Source organism: Acanthopagrus latus, chromosome 22, assembly GCF_904848185.1.
Source record: "Acanthopagrus latus isolate v.2019 chromosome 22, fAcaLat1.1, whole genome shotgun sequence".
Lineage (NCBI taxonomy): Eukaryota > Metazoa > Chordata > Actinopteri > Spariformes > Sparidae > Acanthopagrus > Acanthopagrus latus.
This window is the reverse complement of record NC_051060.1, coordinates 5,184,530-5,212,357: the sequence shown is the minus strand read 5'-3', so window position 1 is coordinate 5,212,357 and position 27,828 is coordinate 5,184,530. Positions and strand designations below refer to the sequence as shown.

The 27,828-nt window shown below is 42.3% G+C and overlaps 1 protein-coding gene across 3 annotated transcripts; it reads left to right on the top strand.

Moving 5' to 3' along the window:
* Positions 1 to 1,462: 1,462 nt before the first annotated feature.
* senp6a (SUMO specific peptidase 6a) lies at positions 1,463 to 27,828 on the top strand. Of its 3 annotated transcripts, none has more exons than XM_037086574.1 (23): positions 1,463 to 1,622; positions 7,821 to 7,914; positions 8,921 to 8,984; positions 10,015 to 10,121; positions 11,336 to 11,488; positions 14,352 to 14,422; positions 15,653 to 15,747; positions 16,889 to 17,279; positions 18,722 to 18,960; positions 19,051 to 19,191; positions 20,299 to 20,332; positions 20,811 to 20,999; positions 22,487 to 22,680; positions 23,490 to 23,677; positions 24,595 to 24,711; positions 24,813 to 24,935; positions 25,023 to 25,115; positions 25,217 to 25,551; positions 26,003 to 26,091; positions 26,200 to 26,288; positions 26,378 to 26,446; positions 26,758 to 26,908; positions 27,014 to 27,828. In XM_037086574.1, the coding sequence occupies exons 1-23, from the start codon at positions 1,592 to 1,594 to the stop codon at positions 27,248 to 27,250; spliced, it is 3,294 nt and encodes a 1,097-aa protein (XP_036942469.1). In that variant the 5' UTR covers positions 1,463 to 1,591; the 3' UTR covers positions 27,251 to 27,828. The 3 variants fall into 3 exon arrangements, with proteins under 3 accessions (XP_036942469.1, XP_036942467.1, XP_036942468.1); XM_037086572.1 differs by having other exon boundaries at positions 1,464 to 1,622; positions 15,656 to 15,747; XM_037086573.1 differs by lacking the exon at positions 7,821 to 7,914 and having other exon boundaries at positions 1,485 to 1,622.

Genomic DNA, 27,828 nt, shown 5'->3' with positions numbered 1-27,828 from the left:
TTAAAGGAACCTGCTCGCATATTAAAACTAAGGCACATTTATCTTATTCACTTATACATCACAACACGATGGCACCAATATCAGGCTGTACTGTGAAGCCCGGTGAGAATGAAGTCACTGCAGAGGACCACAGCAGTGTGCGCGGTGACATCATACTGATGCTGATGGTATTCATTTCACTTTAATGAGGAACATCGCCATCTAGCTCCCATCAGCGTCTCTTCATCATTCCAGGGAATCTGTCTCTGATTATCACATAGATCCTGCTAAAGTACACACGGCAAATTAGAATATAACTCAACTTTAAAAAAAAAAAAAAAAAAAGTGATTTAAATACAGCTGCTTGTACAGTTTTTTTTTCTTTACTGTTTAATATTTATTCATTCATGATGACTTAATATGGCATTGCAGTCATCGTATTGTGATGAAATATTAAGGTCATAATGCTGCAGAGACAAACACTCGTCTCTTAAACGGGATTAGTAGTTAGAATAAAAAGTTGACACACTATAGAAACTCTGTAGAAGCTTCAGCACAGAGCTGAGGAGGTTAGTAAGCTGACAAGGCAGCTGGAGTCAAAACAATGAACTTCCGGAAATTACCTCCAAAATAAAACAACACTTGGCTCCACATAGTTAATTAGCACGCTTTATGATAGCAGGAATTTAAGATGTATTTTCTTTGTTATTTTAAATCCTTTTTTATTATTGATATCATTTTCATGGTCGAAATCGTTTTCTGATTATTTACATATTTAGAGAGTATTCATAGAGTATTTCATCCATTTAGAAATCATCACATGAATAACTTCATAAAAGGTTATACATGACTTATTTATTCTCAATCTTCTCAGAAACAAAAGTAAACTGCAAATATAAATAGAACCAAGACAAGTCGATGAAATCATCATTTTCTCAATTCAAGTCACAAGCCCCGAGTCTCAAGTCAATTATTTTCTGTCAAGTGAAGTTGCAAGTCATCCTAACAGTGACTGGAGTCCACATCTCTGATACAGAGGGTCTAAAAGACAGAGGAGAGAACAAACATGGTCCTCAGTACAAATCTGAGATATTTATGCTTTCGTACTTTACTTACTTTTTTCATGACATTATCTTCTTCTACTCTGCAACACTAATATGTGTGTGGGTATGTATTTGTTTTACTCAGTGATATGTTATGGTTTCTTTATTGTGACAAATGGAATTACTGTAAGTCACTTTTGGACAAAAGCGTCTGCTGTCTTCCTCTAGCCCTGATTACTGAGATAAAAATAGATCTGCTTTAAATATATACCTAAAAAAATGAATGAGCATGATAACAATCATGTGGCAGTTGCATTTTTGTGTCTGTTTAAAAAAGAAGGCTATACAGGCTGCAGTCGAGCCTTGCGTTGCGTTGGAGGGAGAAAAAAAAAACCCAACAACTTTGTTTTGAAGGAATACGTGTGGGACTTCCGGCAGTAGGACGGCTTTTCGCGGTAACTTTCCTGTCAGCGAGTCCGAGCAGCAGTCAGCAGCTACAGAGAGCCGATCTGCTACCCTGGGTCGCTGATGAGCAACACTATTATCTGAGGAGGAATCATGGAATAAACATGGCCCACAATAGAAGCTATTTCTTTGAAGGTAAGCTGTGACACTCCGCTCCGCTGCTCCGGGCGGCCAGCAGCCATTTTACCCGCACGCAGCCTCCGGATTCCTGCTTGCCGAGGCAGATTTTTTGGGTCCTCTGGTGGTACACATAATCGGTCCAGAATATGTGGGGACCCAGAGCGAGTGCACAGTTGGCTAGGTGGCTAACGTTAGCCTCACAATGCTGGCTGTTGTGACAAGCCCATCCTCGGCTAGCCGGGGTGGAATGAGCGCTGCCAGGGGCCGGTGACAGTGCCAGGTCTCTGGGCCTCGACGGGAAGACGGAACGCTGGCAGGGCGGCCCGGTCCGGAGGATTCTAACCCCTGAGTCTCTGGGCTGAGCTAGCACCGTTAGCGCTGACGTTAGCTGGCTCTGCAATGTGGGAGCTTGGTTGTAGCAACAGCAGCGACGGGCCTTCCTGCCTTTGCTAAGCTGTTAGCTGGCACATAACGTTTATACATCACAGTAAAAATGCACCAACACGTAAATAACGAACTTGAAAATATTCAGAGTTTGTCCTGGAAACCAACAACCTGTCACAGGCTCCGTGCTAGCATGATGACTTCATAGCTTCAGATATTAGCGAGCTAATATATAAAATCAAAAAATGTAAACATTGTGTTTTACAGTGATAGCTGACTGTTTCTGTGTCTTTACTCATGGTGGTCCTCACTTGACTAACAGCTCTCATTTTAATTGTAAAGGCTACACACTTAGAAACCCAAATAGATCAAATAAAAACTGTATTTTTAAACATATTAGTGAGAGGTAAATGGAGTGAATACACATCCTCAACAGATGCACTTCATCCTCCTGTTCTTGATAATGTAATCGAGCCTTTGTTAAAGATTATTTTGTTTATGTCCCCAGTCGTAGTCAATGGGCTTGGAGCTCAGAGCCACAGACAGAAAGTTGAAAAGTGATGAAAGATGGACTAACATGGGGGTGTTTTGGTCTTTTCAGGTGATTTGTTGACATTAAGAAAAACGATGGGGCGTGCTGACTGAATTTTGTCCATTTAACTAGTAAATTTGGAAAAAGTTTCTGTGTTTTCAAGCATAGGGAAACTGTTCCGTCAAAAAATCCTTGGAAATTCGTTGAATTGAATCAAGTGTTGACAAATGATCTTCAAATCTTTGCAGGGAATCTATTTAAAAACCTCTTGTGTCTTATCACATTGAATATGAGTCCTTGAACTTACATGGTAGCCTATTTCGACTCAGTCCTACACGCGACATCCTGCTGCCACAAATTATCACCGGGGAACCAAATGTGGCTTAATCCGCCACTGAAAATAGTCCCATATAATGTACTATTTCCTTCCGTTTGTGGCCAGACCGTGTCTAGTCAGAGTCACTATAACGTGAATTCCCGGATATTGAATGTATAAAATGCAGCTGCATGAACAAAACTTGCCACTCACTTGTATCTTTTATATGTTTTATTTGATAGATAATTGAGTGTAATTATGATTCATACGTATCCTAATTAGTAACTCCTGCTGCCTCTCCTTTCGTTCCTATCTGAGGAAAGTCTCTCGATTTTTATTATGACTCACTCACTCTGTATTGAGTGTTCGATAAGACTATTTGGGGTATTTGTGCTGTTGTAACTGTTCTCTCTCTGGTGCATGGAGAGCTGTTCTTTCTCTTGCTCTGCTCTCTGCTGGACTGTTGCAGTGCGTCCATCATTTTGTCACAGCAGGAGGTCTTATGTTGTTTTCCAGTGTCGTTCCTTCACCGTGAGTATCAGGTCCAATGCTGTGTCTGTACCATCTGTTTGCATAGGATGCACTGTTGCGGTCTCACACATTTTGGTGAGGTATGGACAGGTTATTCTGGGTGAAGTGGGCGTTGCGTGGACCCAGTTGGTCATGGACCACATTCTGCTTCCCTCATGTCATACTAGTGGTAACCTAAGGAGATGAAGGACGCACAAAATGCAATATTATTCATGTAACAGAACTACAGATTCTGCATTAACGTCTGTCCTTAGTAATTAGATCAACGCTTTGAAACATCTGGAATCGAATGGATTTGATCTTGATTTGGATTGCGTATTATCTTTGATAAAACACAAGTTCTTCCGGATGGCTTTCAGTTCAGTGCTTTTAAGTGTTTACAAATGTGCTCCACAGGGTTGTATTCTCGAACCACTAGTATTTTTACAGATGTAGTGTTTTTGTGAACAAACTGGATGTAAATGGTAGAAACAGTACAATTCATCTATATGTGGATGACACCATGGTATATGTGCTGGCAGTTCAAAACTTGCGTTCTTTGGAAGAAACTTCCAACAAGGAGGTTGTTTTTTAATCTGTGTCCGGTTGGTTGGTTAGTTAGTCAGCAGGATTACACAAAACCTGCTAAACGGATATCCATGAAAGTTGGATGGATGCATGAGTTAGGGTTTTACTGTGCGTATGGATAGAGGGAGGCATCCATGAAGGTTTTTAAACTTTGATTACCATTGCCTGATAAGGCTTTTTTTCCCCCACATTTTCATTCTCAGACACAAATCCATGGATCTAGATGAATAAAAATCAGGTGTATTTAGGTGGCTGGTGTCTGTGAATGAGTACAGAAGGGGTCTGTTTGACCGTGGTGGATGTGTGTGTCCCTACTGAGTACGTGATGCAGGTTGTTAGTGTTCCCAAAAAATGTCAGACTGGACAGGAGAGGAAATGATCTTATGGTATGATGAGGTGAAACAGGCCCCGGGGCTGCAATAAGAATCATTTGTTTGAAATGCCTGTTAAATGTATGGACCAGTGTACATTTCCTATGAGCCATGACCAGCTGTTTGCATTTGAACATCATGTGACAGTCAAAGCTCTCTTTCAGCCGCACCAGCACCTCTTGTGCCGGTCTGTTAGAATAAATTGTCTTTGTGTCGTCATCGATCCGCTGTCATGGATTTGTCCTGTTACAGCGTCCGCAGACAAAAATAAATGAGTGTGCTGAGGCGCAGAAGGAACCCAAGTGTCCCCTCACAAACATTATCGGGGCGCTTTGTTGTAATTTATGAAGCTGGAAAATGGAGCACAACATGAATCTGACAGCCTTGGGGATTGACTCTGTTTATTAGCTGGAAGAGATCGAGGAAAGAGCTCTTGGATCACAATCTAATGTATGATATTCGAAGATTTTTATTATTTTTTTTCTTGTCATCTAAAAAGCCTCCGGAAGTGGATGATTGGCTAAAAACAGGCAGCAGTTGTTCTGTCGCTGGTCTCATCTCCTCAGTGTGTGATAATCCACTCCTGCAGCTGCACAGCGAGGGCAGGAGCATTATGTTCGAGGCCTAGACACTGCGATTTTTTTGGTTTGAGGGACAGAAAAAGATGCAGCTCTCGAGGCCTCCGTATAAGCCACATGTACCAATGAAATAACAGTCACTGATTCCCGTACAAGCGGGATTTATGTTATATTTAACCGCCGGGCCTGCAGCCTGACGGATGACATGCATTAACGTGATTATGTAGGCAGGAGAGACAACATCCAAAATAAAAACTATTCATTAGCTAGTTGGGTTATGTTTCCTTAGTTTAATGAAGGAAACTATCCTGCATTTTGATCCTTTTTCACTGTGTTTATTGATTATTTGTTTGTTGTGAGAGCCACGTCACACATTTCAGTTGATTTTGGTTGAAAATAGGAAGTGAGGGCGTCACGGGAAAACTCCACATCCAACAGATGTTAAAGTTATGTGTCAACAACATCATCAGGTTTATGTTAGAGTTTGTGCGTCTTGTGTTGTAGGATTATCAACTTTTCTTCTGACTTTTTTTTCTTTTTCGAGGCATTAGGACATAGTTGCATGTGTAAGAAAACAGACTCAGATAAAGTAAACCAGCAGGCTTTAATCAGTCCACATTTGTGCTGAATCTTCGTGCGGACTGTTGAGGAGGAATCACAAAGAAAGATGTGAAACTCACATTGGATGCTATTGACCCTGCATGTGTTTTTTTTTTCTATATGTAAGAAACTACATCCTCCTCAGCACATCTGACAAAGTGACAAAGTCGAAGTTTATCTCGTAAAGATAGTAAAATGCGTTCTTATCACACGACTCTGTGACTCTGAGTACTTGTGAATCAGAGCCCTGCCAGTGTTGACGTCTTCCCCCGTCACGTCGAGCCAAATCAAACCAGATTCACCTCAAACTGATGTGTGTGTTTGTTTGTTTTTTTTATTCTTTTTTTATTGCTCGCTGTGAAGAACTCTTGACTTTCTTTTCACCTCTTCACCCCGGCGCCGCCCGCGGGCGAGGTTGTCAGGGTTGTTTCATGTCGTTATCAGACGGCACAATAATGTCTTAATGTGACAGATGTGGGTCTAGAGATGCGCCAGCTTCTTCTCCCCCGATACACGTCCTGATACCTAAACTCGGAACTGATGTGACATTATTATTCTCGCTCCTAAATTTAAAATCTGAAGCTGCCTCGTAGCGTGGAAGTTATTCACACATATAAGACAATGCGGCTCCATAGTTTGCTGTGAGAGTTTGTCAAGACCGAACGCACCTCATGTAAAGCAGAGCAGTGAGTTTAATCAGGTCACCGATGGACAAAACTGCCTTGTCCTCCTTTACGTATGAAAATAGATGACCACCTCCGACAGTATACCACTGACTGCCAGCATACATCGTGTAGGCATGGGACATTATGAACATTTCGTGTCATGATTTTTCTGTTCAACATAATTGCGGTTAACAGTATGATGGTAATCATCAAAATATTCTTAAAACTTTTCAAAATAAAAGCTAAAATTGCACTTAAACATACTGGAATCAATTTAACTGTATGTTTAGTTAGTAAACAATGCATGTTATTGCATCACAGAGAGGACAAATGATCTTCTTTTGGTGAAAAACAGTCAGAGAATCTTAAATAGGTGCCCAAGATCCTCGTGCACGGATTAAAGAAAAACAGATAAATGAATGGTGGTAACTCTCTGTCATCTTTTGGTCTGGAATCCCTAGTATTTAAACACATCTGATTTTATTTTTGTATGGATACACTGTGAGGCAGAGCCTTCAGTCAGGGTGACAGGCTTAAGCAATTTAAAAATAAACGAGGAACCAATGAGAGATATTGACATGGAACACCATGTCCAGCACTTTCAGATGTTCACCATGGTTTGAACATCGTGTCTTGAGTTCATTTTGCAAAGTATCAGCTGCGCTACCCCACTCACTTTCTAGCGCTCCTGCTCGGTTTAGTCCATCTCTAAAGGTGAAAAATATGGACAAAATGAACGCAGTGTACAGATGGAGTTTTCCGTCCGTGCATCGGAATAAACTTTTGCTGAAGTCAGTGTTGGGGCAGAGCACGCTTTCACATCAAGAAAAGAAAGAGGAATGACGTGTTATTTATTTTCAGTGAACCTCTAATCTTGTGATTTTCACCCCCAGGACAGATTACCAAATGGATCCCACTTTCTCCCTCTGAGGCGGCATTTGAATAGAATCTTTTCAAGTGTGTACCTAACCCTACAGGCCCCATTGTTGTTGGGGACATGGACTGAATGTAAACCCTGAAGTTTCGCTGTTTTTACGATGTTTTACCAGCTCAGTGTCAAAACTTGTAGGATTTTTCAGGATCTTTTTTGCGCAACACACTGTCACATTATTCAGTGATGCACGTCTCGGTGAAACGCATTTGCAAACACTCACTGTTGCCGGCAGGTGAACAAACCAAAGTCTTTGCATTGGCACTCGGCCAAAAATCTCTACATTGACACAAACTTAAATGGATTTTCCAGTTGTTATGAAGTTGGAAGGAGATTGTGCCGAATACTTGTATACCTACACTCATGTCACGAAACATAGTATTTGATGTTGTAATGATAATCTAAATTGATGGAGGGATATTGGTCGCATCCAACCAATGAGATCATCCACCAAAATGATGAGTTAAGTAATTAAGTCTGCAAAAAAATCAAATGCTTTACTGCAGTGACATGAGTGTACTTCATGTTATTCATGGAATTGAGCGTTTGAAGCAAAATCAGCATGGAGCTCATGGCTCTCCTGCTCCTTCGCTAATTGTTACCAGTGTTTCATGTCATCTCGTTGAAATGATCAGCCCTGAGATGTGACTGTGTGTGAATGGTCATTTCAGCGGATGGCTGTGTGTTGGTTCTGTATCCCCTGTACTGACGTGAGTCTGGTTTATTATTCCATCCAAGCCCTGGGTAGGTCAGAGACCAGGCGAGATGGAGGGTACAAGCACAACTGGAGCTTTTCTCACTCTGGTGACAGTGAAGAGGAAAGGATACACGAGTAAGCACTTCTCCCGCCCTCGTTTTTTTTATTCAGCACTGCATCACTTTTTTTTTTTTTTTTTTCACCACACATTCAGGAAGAGACCCCAGTGACACCGCCGCTGATGAGCAGGCTATTCCCGTCTCTGATGATATACTCACTGGTCTTTTTTAGTACAGATCTGCGCGCTCCGCATGTAAATCCTTTCCTTTTCCGTTCTGCACATCTCCTAGGGTTGGACCGATATGTTGGCTGACAGTAAATATTGATCATCAGGACAGAAGAGCTTCCTCCTGGAGTTTAAACCCGCCGTGAAATGCAGCTTTTGAGCATATTTGAAAAAATCTTTCCACATTTAATCTGCATTTAGAGGTTGTATTTAACTGGTGATGATTTTCTTGATCATTATCCCATGATCAGGTTGTAGTCTTGAAATGCGAGACAAGGGATGTCTGGTAGTTTTGCTCGATCAATAAATAATTGATTGTTGTCAAATTATGAAGTCAGTGGACTGCCGCTAATTTTTTATAGTTGAAATTTCCATGCTGTAAGAAAATTAAGATTGAAAACATTCAAAAATTCACAAACTAATAACAGAATGTTGAACCAGACAGTGTTTGACATTGTCATTGAAATGATTAATTTGTTACTAAAATTAAGCAAATTTCCTTTCAGTCGACTAATAGATGAATCTCCAAATTGTTGCAGCTGTATAAAATCACTTATTCCATCTGAGAGTTGCAGTTTCTCATGAAGGCCAGTCCTCTACAGTAGATCAGTTATTGTTCAAAGTGTTAAAGCTTTTAGACAAATTCTAAAACTATGAAAACAGACATTAGCAGTTGTGTAAATCCCATATCGGTCAAACCCTAGAATCCACTTTGTCGTTTTATTGTGCAGATGTGTCATTTTCTACAGACACTGATACACAGAGAGCTGTTAAAACAGTATGAAATGTGCTGAGTAGAACTCTGTTCACATAAGGAGTCCGACCATAATGTCTTTGTTTTTTTTTGCCTCCCAGTACGAGCGTGGTGAGCGTGGAGGAGATGGACCGGCAGCAGCCGACCTCCCCCGAGGAGAAAAAGGTAAAGCGTTCTCTCCCTGAACCCTCCTCTCTCCTCTCATCTTCTCTCGCGGCGGCACCGGTGGCTCCCGGCGGGCTGCACGGCTCTCTGATCACCCCAGCAGACAGTGTCACGGCCCGCCTGGCGCCTGGCTGCAGAACAATGGCACCCGAAGGACCGAGGCAGTCCATGAGCTAACAGTGATGGGAGGCTGAGGGATGCCTCAAGGGCTGCTGCTGCTGCTGCTGCTGCTGCTGCTGTTGTTGTTGTTGTTGTTGTTGTTGTGGAGGGGGCTTGTGAGTGGGTGTTGGGTGTTGGCCTTTTACTATTTTGCGAAGGATATTATTCCGACTCGATTGGATTCATGTCAGAAAAAAACAGACGAAACTATAAATTGTAAATCAAATTAGTGTTTCATCTGTGTTTTGAAAAGTATCTCAACAACTATTGACTGAATTTCTATGACATTTAATAAAAACACTGACATCCCTCCAGAACCTGAATCCTATTGACTTTAACGATTGGAGGTCAAGCTTCCACTTGTCCAGCGTTTCAGTCCATCACATAATTCCTCTAAATCTTAAACCTGAAGGAGGGGTGGACCGATCTGTTTTTTTTGGGGGCCGATACTAAGTATCAGAAATTACTGAGTGATATTTGGAACCAATGTTCATTTGCAGTAAGCAGAAAAATCTCAGTTTCAAAATGAGAACAACCAGCGATGATATAAACCCGAGCATAATTAAGTAAAGTACTGTTTCGGCGTACTTACCTTGAGTATTTCCACTTTCTGCTACTTTACACTTCCCCTTCACTGCATTTCTTTGATCAATTTAATCACTTTCCAGATTCAGATTCTTAAGCATCTTGAAATCCAAACTGTACCCATTAACAGTGCTCATGCTAATACGCTCCCAATATAAACACATGCCCTCTTCATAACAAATGTCTCAGCAGCAGCGATTTATGACATCATTAGGATTGTTAGATCCAAGTCTTAATTCCTGTAGCTGATGACCTTCCTGTATTAATGTGTGTGTCCTCTCCACAGTCTCCATCTCTAAGACACTTCACTTCCTCGGATCCTCTGAGAACGTATGAAAACCGGCCAAATAATCACATGAGGCCTCTGAGCAAGCTGCTGCCCAAAAGGATCAGGTATAGTAACAGTGTATCCTGTTGCTATAAACTCTGCCGGTGCTTTCTGATGTTTGGTTTTTAAGTGCAGGTTTTGCTTAACAGCCCTGGACAGTCTGGACTATGATTATTTTCAGGAGGTTTGGAATAAAAAAAAAAACAGTTAGAATTGTGGAAAAAGTGACTGCGGTGCTGCCTGTAGTTCATAAATTCATATTTTTGTGAGCGAATCATGTTTCACTTCACTCGTCTTCCAACAGTTTTTCACCACATGATAAATAATAATTGCCAACAGACTCAAGCAGCGGGGTTGCAAGTACTTCAAAGTCATACAGTCCATCGCTGGAGTCGAGTCTTGCACATCAGACTGCAATTTGGTCTTTGTAGGAAAACATTTTTTTTGTTGTTGTTTATTTTGGTACGAATATGAGAAGAAAAATGACTTTTTACACCAGTGATTTTCTTTTTTTTTTTTTTTTTTTACTGGCAGAATAGATAAAAGGTATAAAATATAGATCTGATTCGATCATTTTTTTTGTATCATTACCAAAAAGTGTAATCCAGTTTTCTTGCCATTTTATATTGCCTGTTCTCTTTTCTGAACACTTCTCAAGACTTTTCTGTGAACCCAGTGATGCGAACTTTATCAGTCAGTCAAACTTTTTATTTATTTATTGACACTAATGCACACTGACAACAATCAGATCTGAGTGGTTAGAATAATAAAAGATAAAGAAAAAAGATAAATACAAGTAATACAAATTATTACAATATGATAATAAACAGACAAATAGATACAATAATATCTTAATTTGTATACCATTTAATACTCTGATCTTCACAGGCCAGCTTATGTCTAATAAAGTCAACAATGACAAAGAACCGAATAGACTAGAATAAGATATTGAGATGGTAATCAGACTTGATAAAAGTGAATGACAGTCATTAAGAGCAGGTTTACAGAGGGACAGTTTCAAAGCTTGATCACCATTTGAGAGGATTAAAGCTTTAGAATTGGCTCAGTTAATGTTTAACTCACATTTTTGTGCATTGTAAATGGTCCTTATGGTGTGTGTGTGTGTGTGTGTGTGTGTGTGTGTGTGTGTGTGTGTGTGTGTGTGTGTGTGTGTGTGTGTGTGTGTGTGTGTGTGTGAAATGGCTGTCAACTGTTTTTTATGTACATCAGTTTGAAGACGTAACTGAAGTGTTTGATTTTTTCTCTCTGTGTCCTGCAGCGAGGTCCCCCTCTCAGTAGCAACGTCGTCCCCCATCCCCAACAGAACCAACTATTTAATCATCAATCCCGCATCTTCACAAGGAATCGTTTTACAGGGCCGACATTTCCAGCACGCACAGATGCCCTCCGCAATAAGGAAACCAGTCCAAAGGTAAGACTCACCCCTCCGTGCTGCTCTCCCCTTTTGTCTGATTTTCCTGGGTGCACGCCTGTTTGGGGGATGATTATTCAAGGGTTTGGCATCACTCTTTCTGTAATGGGTGGACGTAAACGGCCTGATGCAGCCTGACATGACCTCATAAGCTCTTCATACGTGCACGGACATAATATCTTTGACCAAATACCTTGTTATTGATATGATGCAGGGATGAAAATTGGACTTAATAGTAACACTTTACTGTAATGGGGCCTTTAAAAACAGGAAAAAAACAACACTTATGTCTCATTATGATATGACAATATTATTTTCGTGTATTGGATTCAGTTACGCTGAGGACTTCTGTTCACATTTTGGCAAACTGGCCCTATTTAAAAGTATGCCGAATTAGCCATCAGCTGCCTCTTCATCCACGGGTACAATGTAAACAGGAGCTGCTTTTAATTTTACTGCTCTGATACTGAGGAAATCTTAAAAACGTGAAGATTCTCAAGCAAGTTCTGCAATTAAAAAGGAGCATCTTCTTGCCAACGTTTTCCTCACTGGATTTTCGGATGTTTCCTTAAATCAACATTGGCGATGATGATGTTATCTAGAAGCGTGAATCGCACTGAATCGGAAAACGTGCGTCTCATGTCTCTGTGTTCGTACTCATGACCCCAGGAATCGGGTTAATGTACCTTAATTGCCCCTGTGATCTTGTGCGTCTGCTGACTTGTTGCAGAGGGGCCAAAATAAGCCACAATAAGAAACTTCCTGTTGTTTTCAGATTACCAGCATGCACCTGTTCCTTTCACCACACGCGGTGTCGTTGCCGTACAGTTTGAAGACATCTGCTTCAGGCGGCAGAAGTACAGGATTTTCTCTGGGAAGAATGAAATTGCATGAGACCTTTATTAGTTTGAACATCCTCAGTCAGATCCTTTACCTCTCAGTGGAGGTTAATCAAGTAAAAACTGAGTGTTTTCTTGAATTTGACAAGATCTTCTTTAATGTAGATGAAAGTAATTTAAATCTCGAGAGTCATGAGAGTCTGGTTGGTGTAAAGAAGAGAAGATCACTAAATAAAATGCAGGCTGTAAAAAAAAAAAAAAAAGTAAATAAATATGGCCGATGAGTTGATTGCATTAGTGAGATGTTTCTCTCTTTGATTTCCATCTTCAAGCAGCCTCGATTTGAGGTAACGGTGAGACTTTGATCCGGCTGCTTCACTCAGAGTCAATCTTACCGGACTCGATCTCATTTCATGCTTCATTCACGTCCTCGGAACGTCGACAACAAAATTGATTTCAGGTTTTGTTTGTGCGTCAGCAGCGTCTCTGTTTGCTGTGATTCTCCATGTCAGTGTGTGGTTAACTTCCGTGACACATGATACGTTGTTGATTTAAAAGGCAGCTTATGAATGACATAAGTCAACAGATACATCGTGACCCACCCCTAGTCAGAGTTAGATACAGTACAATAATAAAATGGAATTAAGTACCTAGCAGTAATACATTTTTAGACAAATAACAAAACAGATGAAACCTGTTTGAAATAAAACAGCTTTAATAAAAGGCTATCTGAGGTCATGCCAAGTCATAATGTACCAACAAAACTTTCTCATTATTTCCTTTTACAACTTCCACAACGTGAGACTGGAGGATAAAGACCAGACAGAGCGTAAAATGGTCAAACTAAACTAGTGAAACATGAAAAACCTTTCCACTGGGGTTGTTTTCACACTGACTGCAGGTCGTCGCGCTCCGTTGAGAAACACTGACGCGCCTCATAACTGATTCATATCTGGTCCAGCCCCAGTTTGGCCCACTCTTTATTATTCAAGTTTCATTAAAAGGTTTAAGAGCACATCCTGTATCGTACATGGAGGTTCTCGTCTGTCTTTGTCACCAGTAGGGAAACATTTGAGAGCGAACACAGTGAGCGGTCATGTGTTATTTATCTCTGCAGTCTGGCTGATCATTAGCTGGTCTCAGCTCTGGTTTTATCGTGTGCTGTGGTGAAACATCTGAAGCTCCCTGCCTGCGTTCTGTCACCTTGCATCTGTCCGGTGACCTTTGACCCAGATCTGTTAAGTAGTTTTACACTGAAATGCTTCATCAGCTGTGTTTGTTCGTGTCGTTGGTCCTTTTGTCAGGATGTGATGTTGATGTTAAAGTTAAAAGTCTGGTGAGGTTTTATGTTTTTTAAAAGTACACTGACGTAAGCAAACTTTGAATTTAATAAGATCCGTGAACTAATCTGGCTTCTGCTTTGCTAAGCTAAAGTTAAGCTGGTTAGCTTTTTAGCCAGCCTATTTTTGCTGGTTTCATTCTCTGCGACTGGGTTTAGCTTCTGCCTCATTTATTTGCAAACTACTTAACTAAGACTTTACTTCACCAACATGTAAATATTTATCAGCTTGCCTCACAGTTGCAATATATAGCTGCTAGCTTTGGCAGGATTTGGCTGTCTTGCTTGAGCTAGTTGTGTAGCTGACTGTTGGGATTGGTTTTTTGCTGTGTTTTAGCTGTGCGCTTAACATGCTTTTTTTAAAATAAAAGTCAGATTTTGATCTGATTTTGATTTTGATAAGTCTTGGGAAACTGCTTCAGACCTGCACAATTTGTACGGGCCTTGAAAGTCCTCGAAGATGTGCAACAAACAGTTTGTTGGGGAGAGACCGTTTCGTGCTCCTTGTGGCTTATTGCATAAAGCAAAACCGTTAAAGTCACTGAAAACTCCTTGTATTTACACTTTTAGCATCGCCTGGCAGTGTGCTTAAAAACCAGGTTCCAGACGCTGTTGGATCTGAACATAAAAACTCGTTTCATGCAGTGACTTCGCTGACCACTTTGTCTTTTTCCTTCTTCCGCAGAAACGACTTCTCCACCACGCAGCAGGCTGTAGAAGTGGACAGCATCGTCCTCACCTGTCCAGAGGACCCAGGTACAGTTTGCGGCTCAGCTAACGCGTCATGCAGGATGCTTTACAGTCGCTCTCGAGCTGGTTTCTAGAGAGAAGAGACCGCTGGTGGTGTTGGCTGTCGACGGGCACGCTGTGTTCCTCCTGTTGGGAGGAAATGACTCGCTCATGTGTGTGCGGCGCAGCATCTGTGATAAAAGTCTGTGTGTGTGTGTGTGTGTGAGTGAGTGCGGATTTGTGTGTGACAGCCAGCAGCATCTGCAGAGCTGCAGATCTGGGCTGAGCCTCCTCCCTGCTCCTGCCAGCAGAGGAGGAGATCTCAGGCCTCCCACGTTAATCCTCAAAGCTCCCGGTCGAGGGAGGAGAGCTTCAGAGTCACTCGCTCGGCTAATAAAGGCTCTCTAAACGAAACTACTCCCCCGAAATACTGACGTGTTTGCAGAAAAAAAAAAATGAAATACAAAGGTGACCACTGAGGGAAACTGCTCCCAAAGCAGTTTCTGACATCCGCCAGTTCACTCGCTGTGTTTACTTTTTATTTAAGGAGAGAAAAATGTGTGTAAAAGGCGACTGCAGCGCCTCACTGAGGTTGAAACCGAGAGTGTCGTTTTGTGCTCAAAATAACCACTGAATGCTTTCACAGACAGATGACGCACGGAGATGTTGCGATTCCTAATCACCGATCAATCAACCTTTTAGTGGCTGGCAGCAGAGATCAGCTGAATAACAGTTGTAACTATTGTACAATATTTCACTTTTTTTAGAAACATTCATTGTTTCTCTTTCCGTCAAGCCTCTTTTAAAAAATGTTGGACAACTCCCTGACGGAGAGAAGAGAGTGAGAGAGCACAGCTTGTGCTAATGCCTAAAAACGATTATTGAAACTGTCTCTTATATCAGAGTATATATGTTAATTAAATATATACTTTTGACAGTATTAATCAGCATCAATCACTGGCTTTATGTGAGGGTTTTTCTGTTGAATGGCTGACTTGAATGGAAACCATCTGGCACATGACTTTATATACCAATATTGTGCTTGTTTGCATGTTTTCCTCGTTTGGTTCAAACGCGCAGCAGTTATTCTAAACATCTATGTAAACCAAAACAATTTAGAGGATTGTGTTTCCTTGCTGATTAACTTTCTAGTTTTCTGTAATGTTGGTTGGACTGTGTCAGTCGGTCATGAGAATACTCTGTTAAAGATGTGATAGGATCAATAGGATCTTGATTGTTCTGTTGTTTTTCTTTCAGAAGAGGAGAACCTGAACATAAAGCGTCGCGCTCAGCAGAAGAGGAGACAGTTAGAGGACTGCTGTAGCTTTCCCTCCCAGGTCAAAGCAGCGGAGGTAGGTGGAAATACTCATCTGCGTCTCCGTCGTGAAACATGACATGTCCTCTGCCGCCGTGGGCTTTAATCCGAAGCCTGTAATGCTTCATATTCAGCTGTTCTCAGAGACGGAGCATGCCGCGATCATCCTCTGACCTTTTAGAGACACACTGCCACTGTGACTGAAAAGCGGCATTGTTCCAACGGAGATTGTTACGGCAGATTGTCTCGCAGCGAAATGAATGTAAAGAGCTGAACATCCAAATGTAGACGTCATCGTGCAGATTGTCAACTGGCAAATGACCTCCATGTTTTTAATCTGAAAGTCAGATCACTACTTGAAGTAAAAGAGCAAGAGTGCAAAGTGACAACTGACAATCTGTCAGAACGTTTTCCTACTTCAGTCAGAGTTTTAAAGATTGGGTTGATCTGCTCTTTGCTTAACATTCAAATAATGCCGCACTCAATTACTCAATATTTGTACATGGATGGAATTCCTCTTTGTGGTGTAATAAGATGTCATCGGTGTATTGATTATCGTGTTCGTAGTTCACAGTACAGCCGAAGCACAAACGTTCTGAACAATTTCACGGGAAAGAAAGAGAAAAGAAAAAGTATACAAGCCCTCGTGTAATAATGAATAAACAATTCATCAAATATGAATGATGTGTTTTCAACTAAAGGGAAACAGCAGATCTCATCTTTCTTTTTTTCACTTGTATGAACATAACTTAAACATGAGCTGACATTTGCAATAAAAAAATAAATGAATAAATGTGTTTATTTGGTGTGCGCACGAGTCAATCCTATGAACAGAAATAGTAATAATGGATAGAACCAGTAGAGTATTTATCACCAACTCTTTCAGCCTCTTGTAGCACAGAGTTTTGGTGTTACAGCACAGTTTCTGTTTTGTTCAGCACCTGCTGTGTTTCCAACAGCAGCAGGGAGCTGTTTTCAGTTAGTCAACATCTGGCATTTAGACAGAAGGCCTGTCTCTTTGAGTCTTAGGTTGCCGAAGAGGGGATTGTTATAGTTTCTGCCATTTGGATTCTAAACACTATTTGAATTAATTGTGCCGCCGTAGCAATAATCTCTCGGAAGTTTCTTTGTCTCAGCCTGTTGAATAGATTAATCACACGAGTGTCTCTCATTGGCAGCCTCTCCGGCAGCCCATCTACCAGTCAGTGTGTGGGAAGTGCAAGAAGCCGAGCGAGGACAGCAGCGAGTGTCGGTACTGTGGGACCGGTCCGGCTCTGCTGCCCTGTCAGCAGGCCTCGCTGTCGTCCCCGACCCCCAGGCCCCCCATCAGATCCCAGCCCTCCCCCGGACCGAACAGCCTGCAGCAGAACTTCTACAAACCGGTCACGACCATGAGGGCGCCGCGCGGGGAGACGGTGCCCGTGCGGATCACGAGCACCCGGGCAACACTGCTGCCGCTGAACAACGGCAGGGCCCCGCTGTTAGCCGGCACGTCGAGCTGCTGCGCAGCCAGAAACCCACCTAAAGGGAAGAGGGCGACCGCCCAGCAGCACGAGCTCAACGACCCCAGTGAGTCAAAAACAACAGCGTGTGAAGTTTTCATTTTTGGGTGAACTGTTTCTTTAAAGTTAACCTACTTTGCATTTGCGATAAAAAGCAGCTGTTGGTCAGAGAGCAGTTTTTGAGGTGTGTGCCTCCTTTCGCAGCGATTTTCTTTCTACATGTAGTGCGGACAGGGTGTACAAGTTCCCCTCAGCAAACCGCCAAAACAACCAAAATATGACCACACTTCAATCTTTGTCCTCTGAGAGGGCTGAAAATGCTCTGTGCCTGCTGCCTGCATCTGGGAGACTGATGATGCTGAACAGTATTATATAACATATGACAAACACCGATGGTACTGAAATTGGAAACTGTAAAACTAACCATTGGGTTTTTACTGCGGTCTGTTGTATAACTGTAACCACTGTATCCCCAATGGGTAAAAGCTAAGAGCTGATAACAAAGGGAAAATAATGGTGTTATTTTGTATCCAGAGGAAGAAGTTATTCAATAAAGCCGACCTCTGATCACCAGAGTCCTTCCTGTTAACACCATCTCCGTTCCAGGATGAAATAGTGGAAACCTTCCAAGTTGGGTGAGGTGAAGGCTGTCCACTCTCAGCAGGTCACAGCGACCCCAGAAAGAAGGCCGCGTTCGCAAACACACTGAGCCGGCAGCTCGGAAAAAAATAAGACCATCACTGTGATTAGAACTAAGTGACCTGCTGACAAGTCTTAGGTTAAAGCTCTCTGGAGTTCTCTCAGAAGAGACACTCTGTCTGCAGGGGCAGTTTGTGCTCGGAAACAAAATGTTGGCGGATGACTATGAGGATAAAAGTGTGAGGTATGAGGATCAAAAGTATGTACGAGGATGAAAATAGAAGCAGGGTGGAGACAAGAGGGCAACGACTACAGAAGCCCCGAGAGGACGGTGCGAACAAAAACATTGTCTCTGCCAATTTACTCCAAATTTACTAAAGAACACAACATGTCGACCATAAACATGTCAGATTTTACAAGTACAGTGACATGTAACCAATTAAGGCTACTTAAGTCACCAGGCTCCCTTTAGAAAATAAACACTTGATTTTGAGACTCCAGGGGAAAACTGTATGAACTTTGTGAAATACTGTCTGCGACAAATTTGTAACTCTTTGGGCGTACTTTTAAATTCTGCAAACATTATACATTATGAAATCTCTTTCTTTAAGATCAGTTTCAGTTGTGTCAGTCTGTATTTGCATATAGACGAGGTAGATCCAATCCGAAGAGGTCGCTTGTTGTGACACCTTCTCATGCCAGGTGCCAATTGACGGGCTTGAATCCGTCGACTCGTGGTTGGATCACGTAGGCTGGATGGTAAAAACAAAAACGGCCTCTATGAGTCAGCAAAAAAACTAAAGGGGTCTGGCAAGAGGTCCCACACCTGCGACCACTCACGCTGCAAACGCTTCTGTGTTTCCTCTGCAGTCGTCCTGTCCAGTGACGACGAGGAGGAGGCCGACAACGCCAGCACGGGAAGCGCCAACAGACTGGACAGCGTCTCCCCCCGACCCGCAGACTCCGCTCACTCCTCGCCGGCGCCGTCGGGAGGCCGGGTGGAGGCTGCGGTGAAGGGCGTCGCGGAGCAGGATGAGCCGAACACGGAGTTCTTTGAGGACGTCAACATGAAGATCACGATACCGAGGAGAGCCCGGATGAAAGACCAGGTGAGACTCAGCTGACGGGGGGTCAGAGCTGCGACGTCTAAATGAACGAATAAAACAAACATATTTTTTTCTTTTCTTTCGAATTTGTAGTTTGGGAATCAGCCTCCGGAGCAGTTTTCGCCGAGGACGAAGAAGCCCAAATTCATGCCCAGTAAGTGTGACAGCATCATACTGGAGTGTCGGAGTGTGAGAGTAGGAACTCTTCGCAGGATGGTGACCAAGCCCGTCGTGGTGAGTACCTCATTTGTTTCTTATTTAAACATGGCCGCTACACTTTGTTCCAGCACTTTGAGCCTCACATGACCAATGACACAATATAACCCCCGCAGAGTCATTAGCGAGTTATGAAATTTATTCAGAAATGTATTATAAAATCAGTTATTATATAGTGTTAAAAGTGTGGAAAGTATCTAGTTCTCAGTTTTTTGTACATGTTTTGTTTACTGCAAGTTCTCTGATATGTCATACCAAGTGGATGCATGATAAGGATGTTTTTTTCAGCCAATAACTGCCTGTCTTTTTCTTGGCGAAAACAACCAATATTTTTTTAAATTTTAAAAAGATGATCTCTCCTCCTCCGTTGTTCTTCCAACGGGGATTGTAAATGCTCCTCGTTCTAGGTCAATTAAAGCAAATTGACTTTGTATTATCGGCTCTATTTATTGGCTCGAATTTCACCAATACCGATCAGCAGCCGATAATGTACATTTCACAGTATCGGGCCAATATATATCCTGCATCCATGATAATGCTTATTTGATAATGACTGATTTGTTAAATTTAATATAATGTAAACTGTGAGTGTAGTACTGATGACCACTGAGAAGAAAAAAGAGATCAGGAATAAATAACACTCCCCTCCCCTGCTGTTCTTGACAACAACGTTTCCATCAGATGTTTTGAAATTAAAGTCTTGCAAGAAACCTGCGGGATTACGTCCCCTGAACTGCCAGAGGGCTTTTAATTTTGAAACTGATTTAAAGACAGGAGGGGCAATTCTGGAGAAAGTTAGATAATAGTTGAGACCCCCCCTCCCAGGTCATGAAATACCAACGCTATTCTAATTCTAATCCAAAGCATCGATATTCAACAACCTGATAATGAGACTCAGCAATCAGCTAGCTTTGACCAGACTCGTCTTCCTGACCTTTTAAGTTAGAGAATTAGAATAAGAATTTAATTAAAAACACAAATGGACAGAGTCAATGGGGAAAACAAGTCATGGAAAGGACAGAAAAATAGCTAAGATCCTCAAAATCCATTTTTTAAAAAAAACAGGGTTTTTGAAAAAGGATTTGGAACGGGAATGATGAGTTACCCTTTGTTTCTGTTTTTCAGTTTTCCATCGACCACATCCAGCTGGAGACTGAAGGTAAGAACCAGCAGGAATGAATTCAGAAAAACAGAACAGAGTGTGTGCAGAGCTGCTGGATCAGACATCAGTGTCACCGTCTGCTTAGTATTCAGGCTGGTGGGCAGAGATTAGTTCAGTCACACCTGTGGCAGCTTTATGTATTTAGAAAAAAAACCCCACCGCAATACCGAGAAATGAATCACTAGAAGAAGCAGCCAACCAAACGGATCCATGTGGAAGTTTGAAAGAGCGCCGCAGCAACATTTTGTGGTTTTCTGTTACAGTTCAGCCGCTGCTGGAAAACGAAATCACACACTTGGCATCACGTAGCTCTTCACAAGTATGCTAACACTTAAGAATAAAAACATCCTTCTCTTGCAGAGAGAAAATCAAACGTAATGTGTTGAAATCAAGTTCTGTCACAGCCTGTGTTCGATCTGGCGGCGGTTTCGTTTTAATCATTTCTAAATGTCTCCCGGAAAACGTTTCTCCTCAGGGGCGGAGCGAAACACCATCGAGAAGGTTTGCCTCCAGTCGTCGGAGCTGATCAGCTGCGAGTGGTGCAGCGTCCGCAAACTTCCGGTCTTGTTCTTCCAGACGACCCTGGAGGAGTGCGTCCGCCTGCGCACGCAGCTTAACATGACGAAGGAGGAGGGCGGCCAGTGGTACGACTGCTCCGGGGACCGTAAGTACAAAACTACACGCCCGTCCCCTCGGTACACCTGCGGCAAACAAAGTGTGTTTTCTTCTCGATGAATGCTAATGCGAACTGAACCCGTAACAGCCTATCAGACAGTAGGGATGCTTATTGGTAAGGTTGTAAAGGTACTACTACTCTTACCCTGACCAATACTGCATATTGGTCAGGTACTCTAACTGTACTCTTATTGGTTGTGTGTGTGTGTGTGTGTGTGTGTCAGTCAAAGTCATGGATATGTACCACAAAATGAAGCGATGATTGTCCCTCCTACTAACGGCAATGTTCTAGACTCCCTTACAAAATCGAGTGATTGTGAGAGTTGTTGCATCACGAGTGAGAAACTTAAACAATTTCGTTAAGTGGCTACGGGCAAATTTTAATTCACCTTCTTGTAAATTCGGCATTAAGTACAATACATCAGGGTTTTTCTTCCCTTGTAAAAAGGGTCAGTTTCTTTGGGCATCACTGTAAAAACCTGTCACTTCTTTAACTGTTCACCATTTGGACCTACTTCTTTGTTCATCATGTTACACATGAAGAATATCGGTTTGTTCTAATGATGTAGGCGTCGCCCTATATTCTAACATAGTGGGGTGCACTGTGTTTAATGTCAGCTACTGTTTCATCTGCACTGGACAGGCCCCCTCACAGATCTCTGCTCAGGATTTGGAATAGTGAAAATGAATCATAGACAAATGCCTTCATTTATCCAGTACAGTTAGCAGAACATGTCGGTGCTTGCTGATTCCATGGTCTTCCTGAATTTAGCCCCAGGGCCCTTTTTATTACCGGGTATTGGTACCCATCCCTATCAGACAGCCATGTGTATGACAAAAACTACATGTTATTGTGTCATATAGAAACTCAACTATTAATAACACAATAATATTTTCTGATCCTAGAAGAATGGTGGAAGCTTGTGAAATAGGATGTTGGTGCTCCTTCTGTCTTAAAATAAATCATTGTATGCTCTTATATCCAGTAAAACAGTGTACTTACCTAAACTTACTACATGATTTATGTTGTTCTGTTTTTTTTCTTGTGCTGCTCACGTTATTCTCAGTAGATTGATTCAGAGCCGAGTTAGTTGAATATTCATCCGCTCTGCCTGACTGAGCATAAACTGGACTTCGTGTCCTGTGTAGTTAATGTCCTGCTCTCGGCGCTCATTTTCTGCCAACTTCAGTTCACAGATCTAATTAGCTGCAATACATTCAAGCAGCAATGTTTCACGAAAGGGGCCGACTAGAATAAAATATGTACGGAGAGAGAGATTAGAGATATGACGAGGGAAATCAGTGTCATAGCAAAGAGTTTGAATATGAATAAAAATGAGAGATTTTAAAAGGTATCGATGCTTTTTGTGCTATATTTAGAATGTATTGCCCAGAAAGTGCACTTAATGCATTTTACATTAAAGCTGTATAGCATAATACAATGTGTGTCCTCCTCCACACAATCTGTACCGTCAGAGTCGGACGAGAAGTACATCGTTCTGATCTTCGAGAACGGCCTGGCGATGAAGGAGCAGATGATCCTGGAGGACATCCTGGGCGAGATCGGCAGGAACAACAACCTCAGCAACTTCCCCGCCAAGCTGCCTTTCGAGGAGGCCAACATCCGACTGGTCAACTACAATAAGGCTTCCAAACAGAAGGAGGACAAGGTGAGCCTGGAACCAATGATTCGATTAATCTAAAAAAATATATTTTTCACTTAATCGTTTTGTGTTTTGATATCACAATTTCTGAGAGCCAAATATGTCTTTAAATATCATGTTTGGTTATAAATAGTCTAAAACTCAGTAATATTCTGTTTATGTTAAAATAAAACTGAAAAAGACTAATTTATCTGGATCCAGACAATGTTTTTATAATTCTGCCCGAGGAATGACGTGAATGATCAACACAACCTTCCACAATTAATACTCACTGGTCACTGGAGTGTGATGATTACAAAAAGCATCACTAATAACTTTCATTTAACAGTTGGATCAAAAGATTTTTGGGAAAAACTGAAGCGAAAAATGTGCAGAATTTTCAACGGCTCCGTTTTTTATTTTAACTAAATTGCAAGTCATTGTGTAAAATAAAAATAATAAACTGTAAAAACTGTTACCATTACAAATATGTGTTGATGATCATAAGTCTTAATACAAGTTGGAGTAAGAGTTTGGGAATTGTTAGTAGCTGTTAGCCGAGAGTTTGCTGACAAGGATTTTTAACGTGCTTCTCTGCCTCTTAGGCACTATCATACTGTGCAGCACTGCCACCAAAGTCCATTCAAGAAATTGTTAATTTTAGGGATTAACTGTAACTGTAAAAAGGTGAATCTCGGGAGCTTTTTTGGGTAGTAGCAATGGTAGGAAAATGTTTATGAATCTCATGTGACTTAATTTACAAATCCCTGCCGTAACTGGAGATTTAGCTGAGATTGGAATTTTTTCACCTCACCAACATCTGTCCCTCTCTGCAGGGGAAGCCGATACAAACCCCTCCCAAAATCACCCACGTCTCCCCGGTCACCAAGGTAACTCAGGTCACCCCGGTCACCATGCCCGTACGCACACGGATGGCGACCCGGCAGCAGACCAGCACCTACTTTGAAGATGACGACGAGGACATGACCGACCTCCAGCCCACGTTCTCGGGACCAATCATCAAGTGGGTGACTCCTCTGTCGACTGGGAGACTGAAATCAAACTTTGCCATGTGTTTTTATGTAATGTGTTGGATTTTTGTTTGTTCCACAGCTTTTGAAAACCACCAGCCTTCAAAGTGGGAAATGTCAGTTGCCAAAGTTTATAGTATTTTAGTTTAGTAGTATAGTACGCTTTGTGTTTCATATTTGATGTTTCCCTTTTCCTATTTCCATATTTTATTTCATCTTTACAATTTAAGCTTCACTTTGAGCGTTTTGATTTAAACTTTACATTTTTCATTTTTGTTTTACTTTACATTTTGAAATGATCATTTAACATTGAAGTTTTTCTTTCTAAGTTTAATCTTCGTAATTTTAAATCCTTCTAATTTTCTATTTGGACACTGGACACAAGAGAGTTGCTGTATTTTTTTTAGGTGTGATTAAAAAGATGAACTAGCCGCTAATTTTTCACTTTCTCCATTACACTCTCCATCTCTTGAGGTCTAGAGAAAACTAAAATAATTCCTCGTGATAAACGATCTCATTATCTCGCGTTTGTCCTTTTCGTTTTTTAGATATGAGGAGATGAATAACCCAATTTCCTGGAGAAAAAAAAACAAGCTTTGCCATCTCGAGATCACTATTAACTTGTGATTTCGAGAAAACAAAAGTCATTGTTGCCTTTTGTTGTTAAAACGCACTGATATAAATGAACGGGTTGTCACAAGAAAACAAGCTTTGTTATCTCGATATTGCCCAATAATTAGCTCTTGTTTTTTTGCGATAATGGCATTAAAAAGATAAAATCATTTTCGTTGAGCGAGGGCAGTTGCAACCAAGATAAAACATGTCACAGCCCCATCCAGTGGACGTTAGCAGTAATGATACTGTTGTTACAGTGTCAGTCTAACAGTGTTCTCCTCCTTTTGTCTTCCAGATTAATGGTGTACCCTCCTCCTCCAGCCAAAGGTGGCATATCAGTCACTAACGAAGACCTCCACTGCCTTAACGATGGAGAATTTCTAAACGACGTTATCATAGATTTTTATTTAAAGTCAGTATTTCCATCGTCCGTCAATTGTTTCTTCGCATGACGAAGATTTGTGTTCTCTCTTCGTGCTTAAACGCGACCTTTTTATTGTGTTTTTGTGTCAGATATTTAGTTTTAGAGAAATTGAAAAAAGAAGATGCACAAAGAATCCACGTGTTCAGCTCGTTCTTCTACAAGAGGCTAAACCAGAGAGAGCGCAGGAACGTCCCGGACACAACAAACCTGCCGTGAGTCTCAACAGGATGTCGTTACATCGCGCCATCTCCAGATGAGTCTGATACTAACAGCTTGAATCTTCGGTTTTGAATCTCCAGAATCCAGAAAAGGAAGCACAACAGGGTGAAGACGTGGACCCGGCACGTGGATCTCTTCCAGAAGGACTTCATTTTTGTTCCCATTAACGAGTCGTGAGTTTCCGGATCTGTTGTTTTTTTTTAATAGATCTCTGAACTTGACTTTTGCTCTTTCACTTCAGTCCTGTAACTTATTTGAACTCTCGCCTTGTCAGAGCTCACTGGTACTTGGCCGTCATCTGCTTCCCGGGTCTTAAAGGGCCGGTGTACGAGCAGAACCCGCTGTGTCCGTTTCCAGCCTCCACCTCGGCAGCGGATCCCCCGTCGGAGAGCATCCCCGACCACTGTCGCCCCCTGTCTCCGGACAGGGACGGGCTGGACAGCTCCTCAGACGACCCGTCCCCCGGCGTCCCTGAGGGTCCCACAGAGTGTCAGTCCAACGGTGACCTCGCCAAGGAGAGCGCGGCCTTCGCGGAGGCGGGGCATGAGCCTTCCCACACCTCTGCGCTGTCCGGCAATGGGCTGGCTGACGGAGAGCAACAGTACACAAGTGAGTCACAATCAGACATTCTCTTTTCCCTAATTTGGTGTGTTCTTCTTGTTTGGCCATTGTTCTATTGGTTCTTTGATTGTTTTAATTGCGTTCCTTTTTATAAAGTCTGCTGAGCAGAGTGAAGGCTCTGTGAATATAGCTTGTGTTCAGGTTTCCCAGTGCTCTTATCTGATGAGATTTATAGGTCTGTAGAGGTTTATGTCTCATATTGAATCTAAACTGTCATGATAACAATTTCATGTAGTGTTCCTTCCAGTGATAAATGAAATGCTGAGATAAAAGCCTGTTTTGTATTTTTTTCAAAAGTTTTTCTTCACTCCTTAAAATCAAGAAAGCCTTGCAACCACACAGGAAGCTTTGGAGACCCCCTAGTGAGGGCTGGTTCCCCACCTAACTCCAAAACAACAATGTATGAAACTGATTGTTGATGATGTTGTTTGATTTTTAGGCGAGTTGCACAGAATCAGTGTTTGCTACGGTTCAGGAAGAGGAGACGATGACACGTACACCTTCTCCGACGACCAGAGCTCCGGTCAGGTACTCGGCCCTCGTCTCTTTTGCTCCAGCTCATTTCTGCTCATGAGTAACTTGTCTGTCATTTATAAGAAAATATTAGTGATTGCTGTCTGACTGTTTTGTCTGCAGGATGACTGCAGCGAGGACGGCACTCTGGCTGATGACGCGCTCGCCTCCGAGGCCTCGGCTTTGGCCTCCAAACAAACCCTCTGCAGACAGTAAGCGTGATGCACTTCTGCCTGTTCACCTGCAGGTGGCACCGCTGCTTTACTCACAGGGTTTGTTTTTTTTTCCTCTTCTGCTTCAGGCCTTGTATCCTCATCATGGACTCCCTGCGAGGTCCCGCCCGCTCGACTGTGGTGAAAACTCTGAGAGAGTGAGTGTAGATTTACAATATTGGAGGCTTTTTTTTGTAAGTTTTCTTCTGATTTAATGGAGCAGTGCCTCCCAACCCTTTTGATTTCTCCCCATAAAACAAAGCAGCGTCGTTGTGTCACCCCACCCATACAGTTTCTTTAAAAATGATCTGCATAAATCAAGAACAAAATGTCAGAAGTTTAGTTCGAAGTTTTGGCTTTTTAGTTTGTCGATGAATTGTTTGACGCTTGAGGTGGGAGATGAACCAATCTGACAAGTTAATTTTAAATGATAAGTGGTTACTGAGACGGGAGTGTGCGTTTGTTTTAGGTACCTGGAGGTGGAGTGGGAGGTGCGTAAAGGGACTCAGAGGAGTTTCGGGAAGGATGTGATGAAGGGCTCCAGCCCACGTGTGCCTCAGCAGGATAACTTCAGCGACTGCGGAGTTTACATCCTGCAGTATGTGGAGAGCTTCTTCGAGGTAAGATGACCAACTCGTATCTTGTCGCTGTCGTGTCGATTAAACATCGACCAGCTCTACAACTCCAGGATCCGTTTTCCTCATAATGCGTTTCTCTTCGAACAGAATCCGATTCCCAGTTTCCACCTGCCGGTCAACCTGTCCGACTGGTTCCCTCAGCAGCGAATGAAGACGAAGCGTGAGGAGATCAAGGAGCTCATCCTGAAGATCCAGGAGCAACAGGAACTGGAAAAGAAGGAGTCCGACCAGGTCGACGCTCCACCTGGCTCTCCCGAAGAGCCCGAGATCGAAGAGACTTCTGGGTTGACGGACGGGCCGCAAAACCTTCCCATCAGCCCCTGAAACAACCCCACCTTCCTCCTCCTCCTCCTCCTCCTCCTCCTCCTCGCCATCACTCCCGGGCCCAGCGGGAGTGTGGGGCCGAGCCTGATTGTACGCTGCTGGTTTCATTTCGACATGTCTGAAACGACCCTGGACTCCCTCCATTAACCACAGACATGAGACACACCTTTAAATTTGTATTAAATAAAACATGACCTGTAAATATGCTGGAGTTTCTCCGCTGCCTTTGTAATTTACTGTTTTATGACTCCGTCATAAAGTGGCCCGTTAAGTTATGTTTTCATAGATGTTCTTCTCTCCAGGAGGATCTGTGCAGAAGATACTGTTGCGCTCTTGCATCATTATTTTTTATGCTTTCTAGTTGTGTAGAAGCAGACAGACGGTATAAATAAATGATAAAAAAAAAGAAGACTTAGAGGAAGTTGCTGTTATTTGTTAACGATCCACAAAAAAAAAGACCTGTTTTCTGAAAGTTGACTTCCAGCTCACGAGTCACATACGTAGTTCAGTGCTTGCTGTGTCTCTTCGATGTGGAGTGGATGAATTTTCAGCATTAAAACGATTCAGATGCAAGAGCA

Coding starts and splice junctions, on each gene's coding strand:
- senp6a (XM_037086574.1), top strand. CDS start 1,592: ATGGCCCACAATAGAAGCTATTTCTTTGAAG. Junction 25,116..25,216: donor TTTGTTCCCATTAACGAGTC/GTGAGTTTCCGG, acceptor TCGCCTTGTCAG/AGCTCACTGGTACTTGGCCG. Junction 26,909..27,013: donor ATGTGGAGAGCTTCTTCGAG/GTAAGATGACCA, acceptor CTCTTCGAACAG/AATCCGATTCCCAGTTTCCA.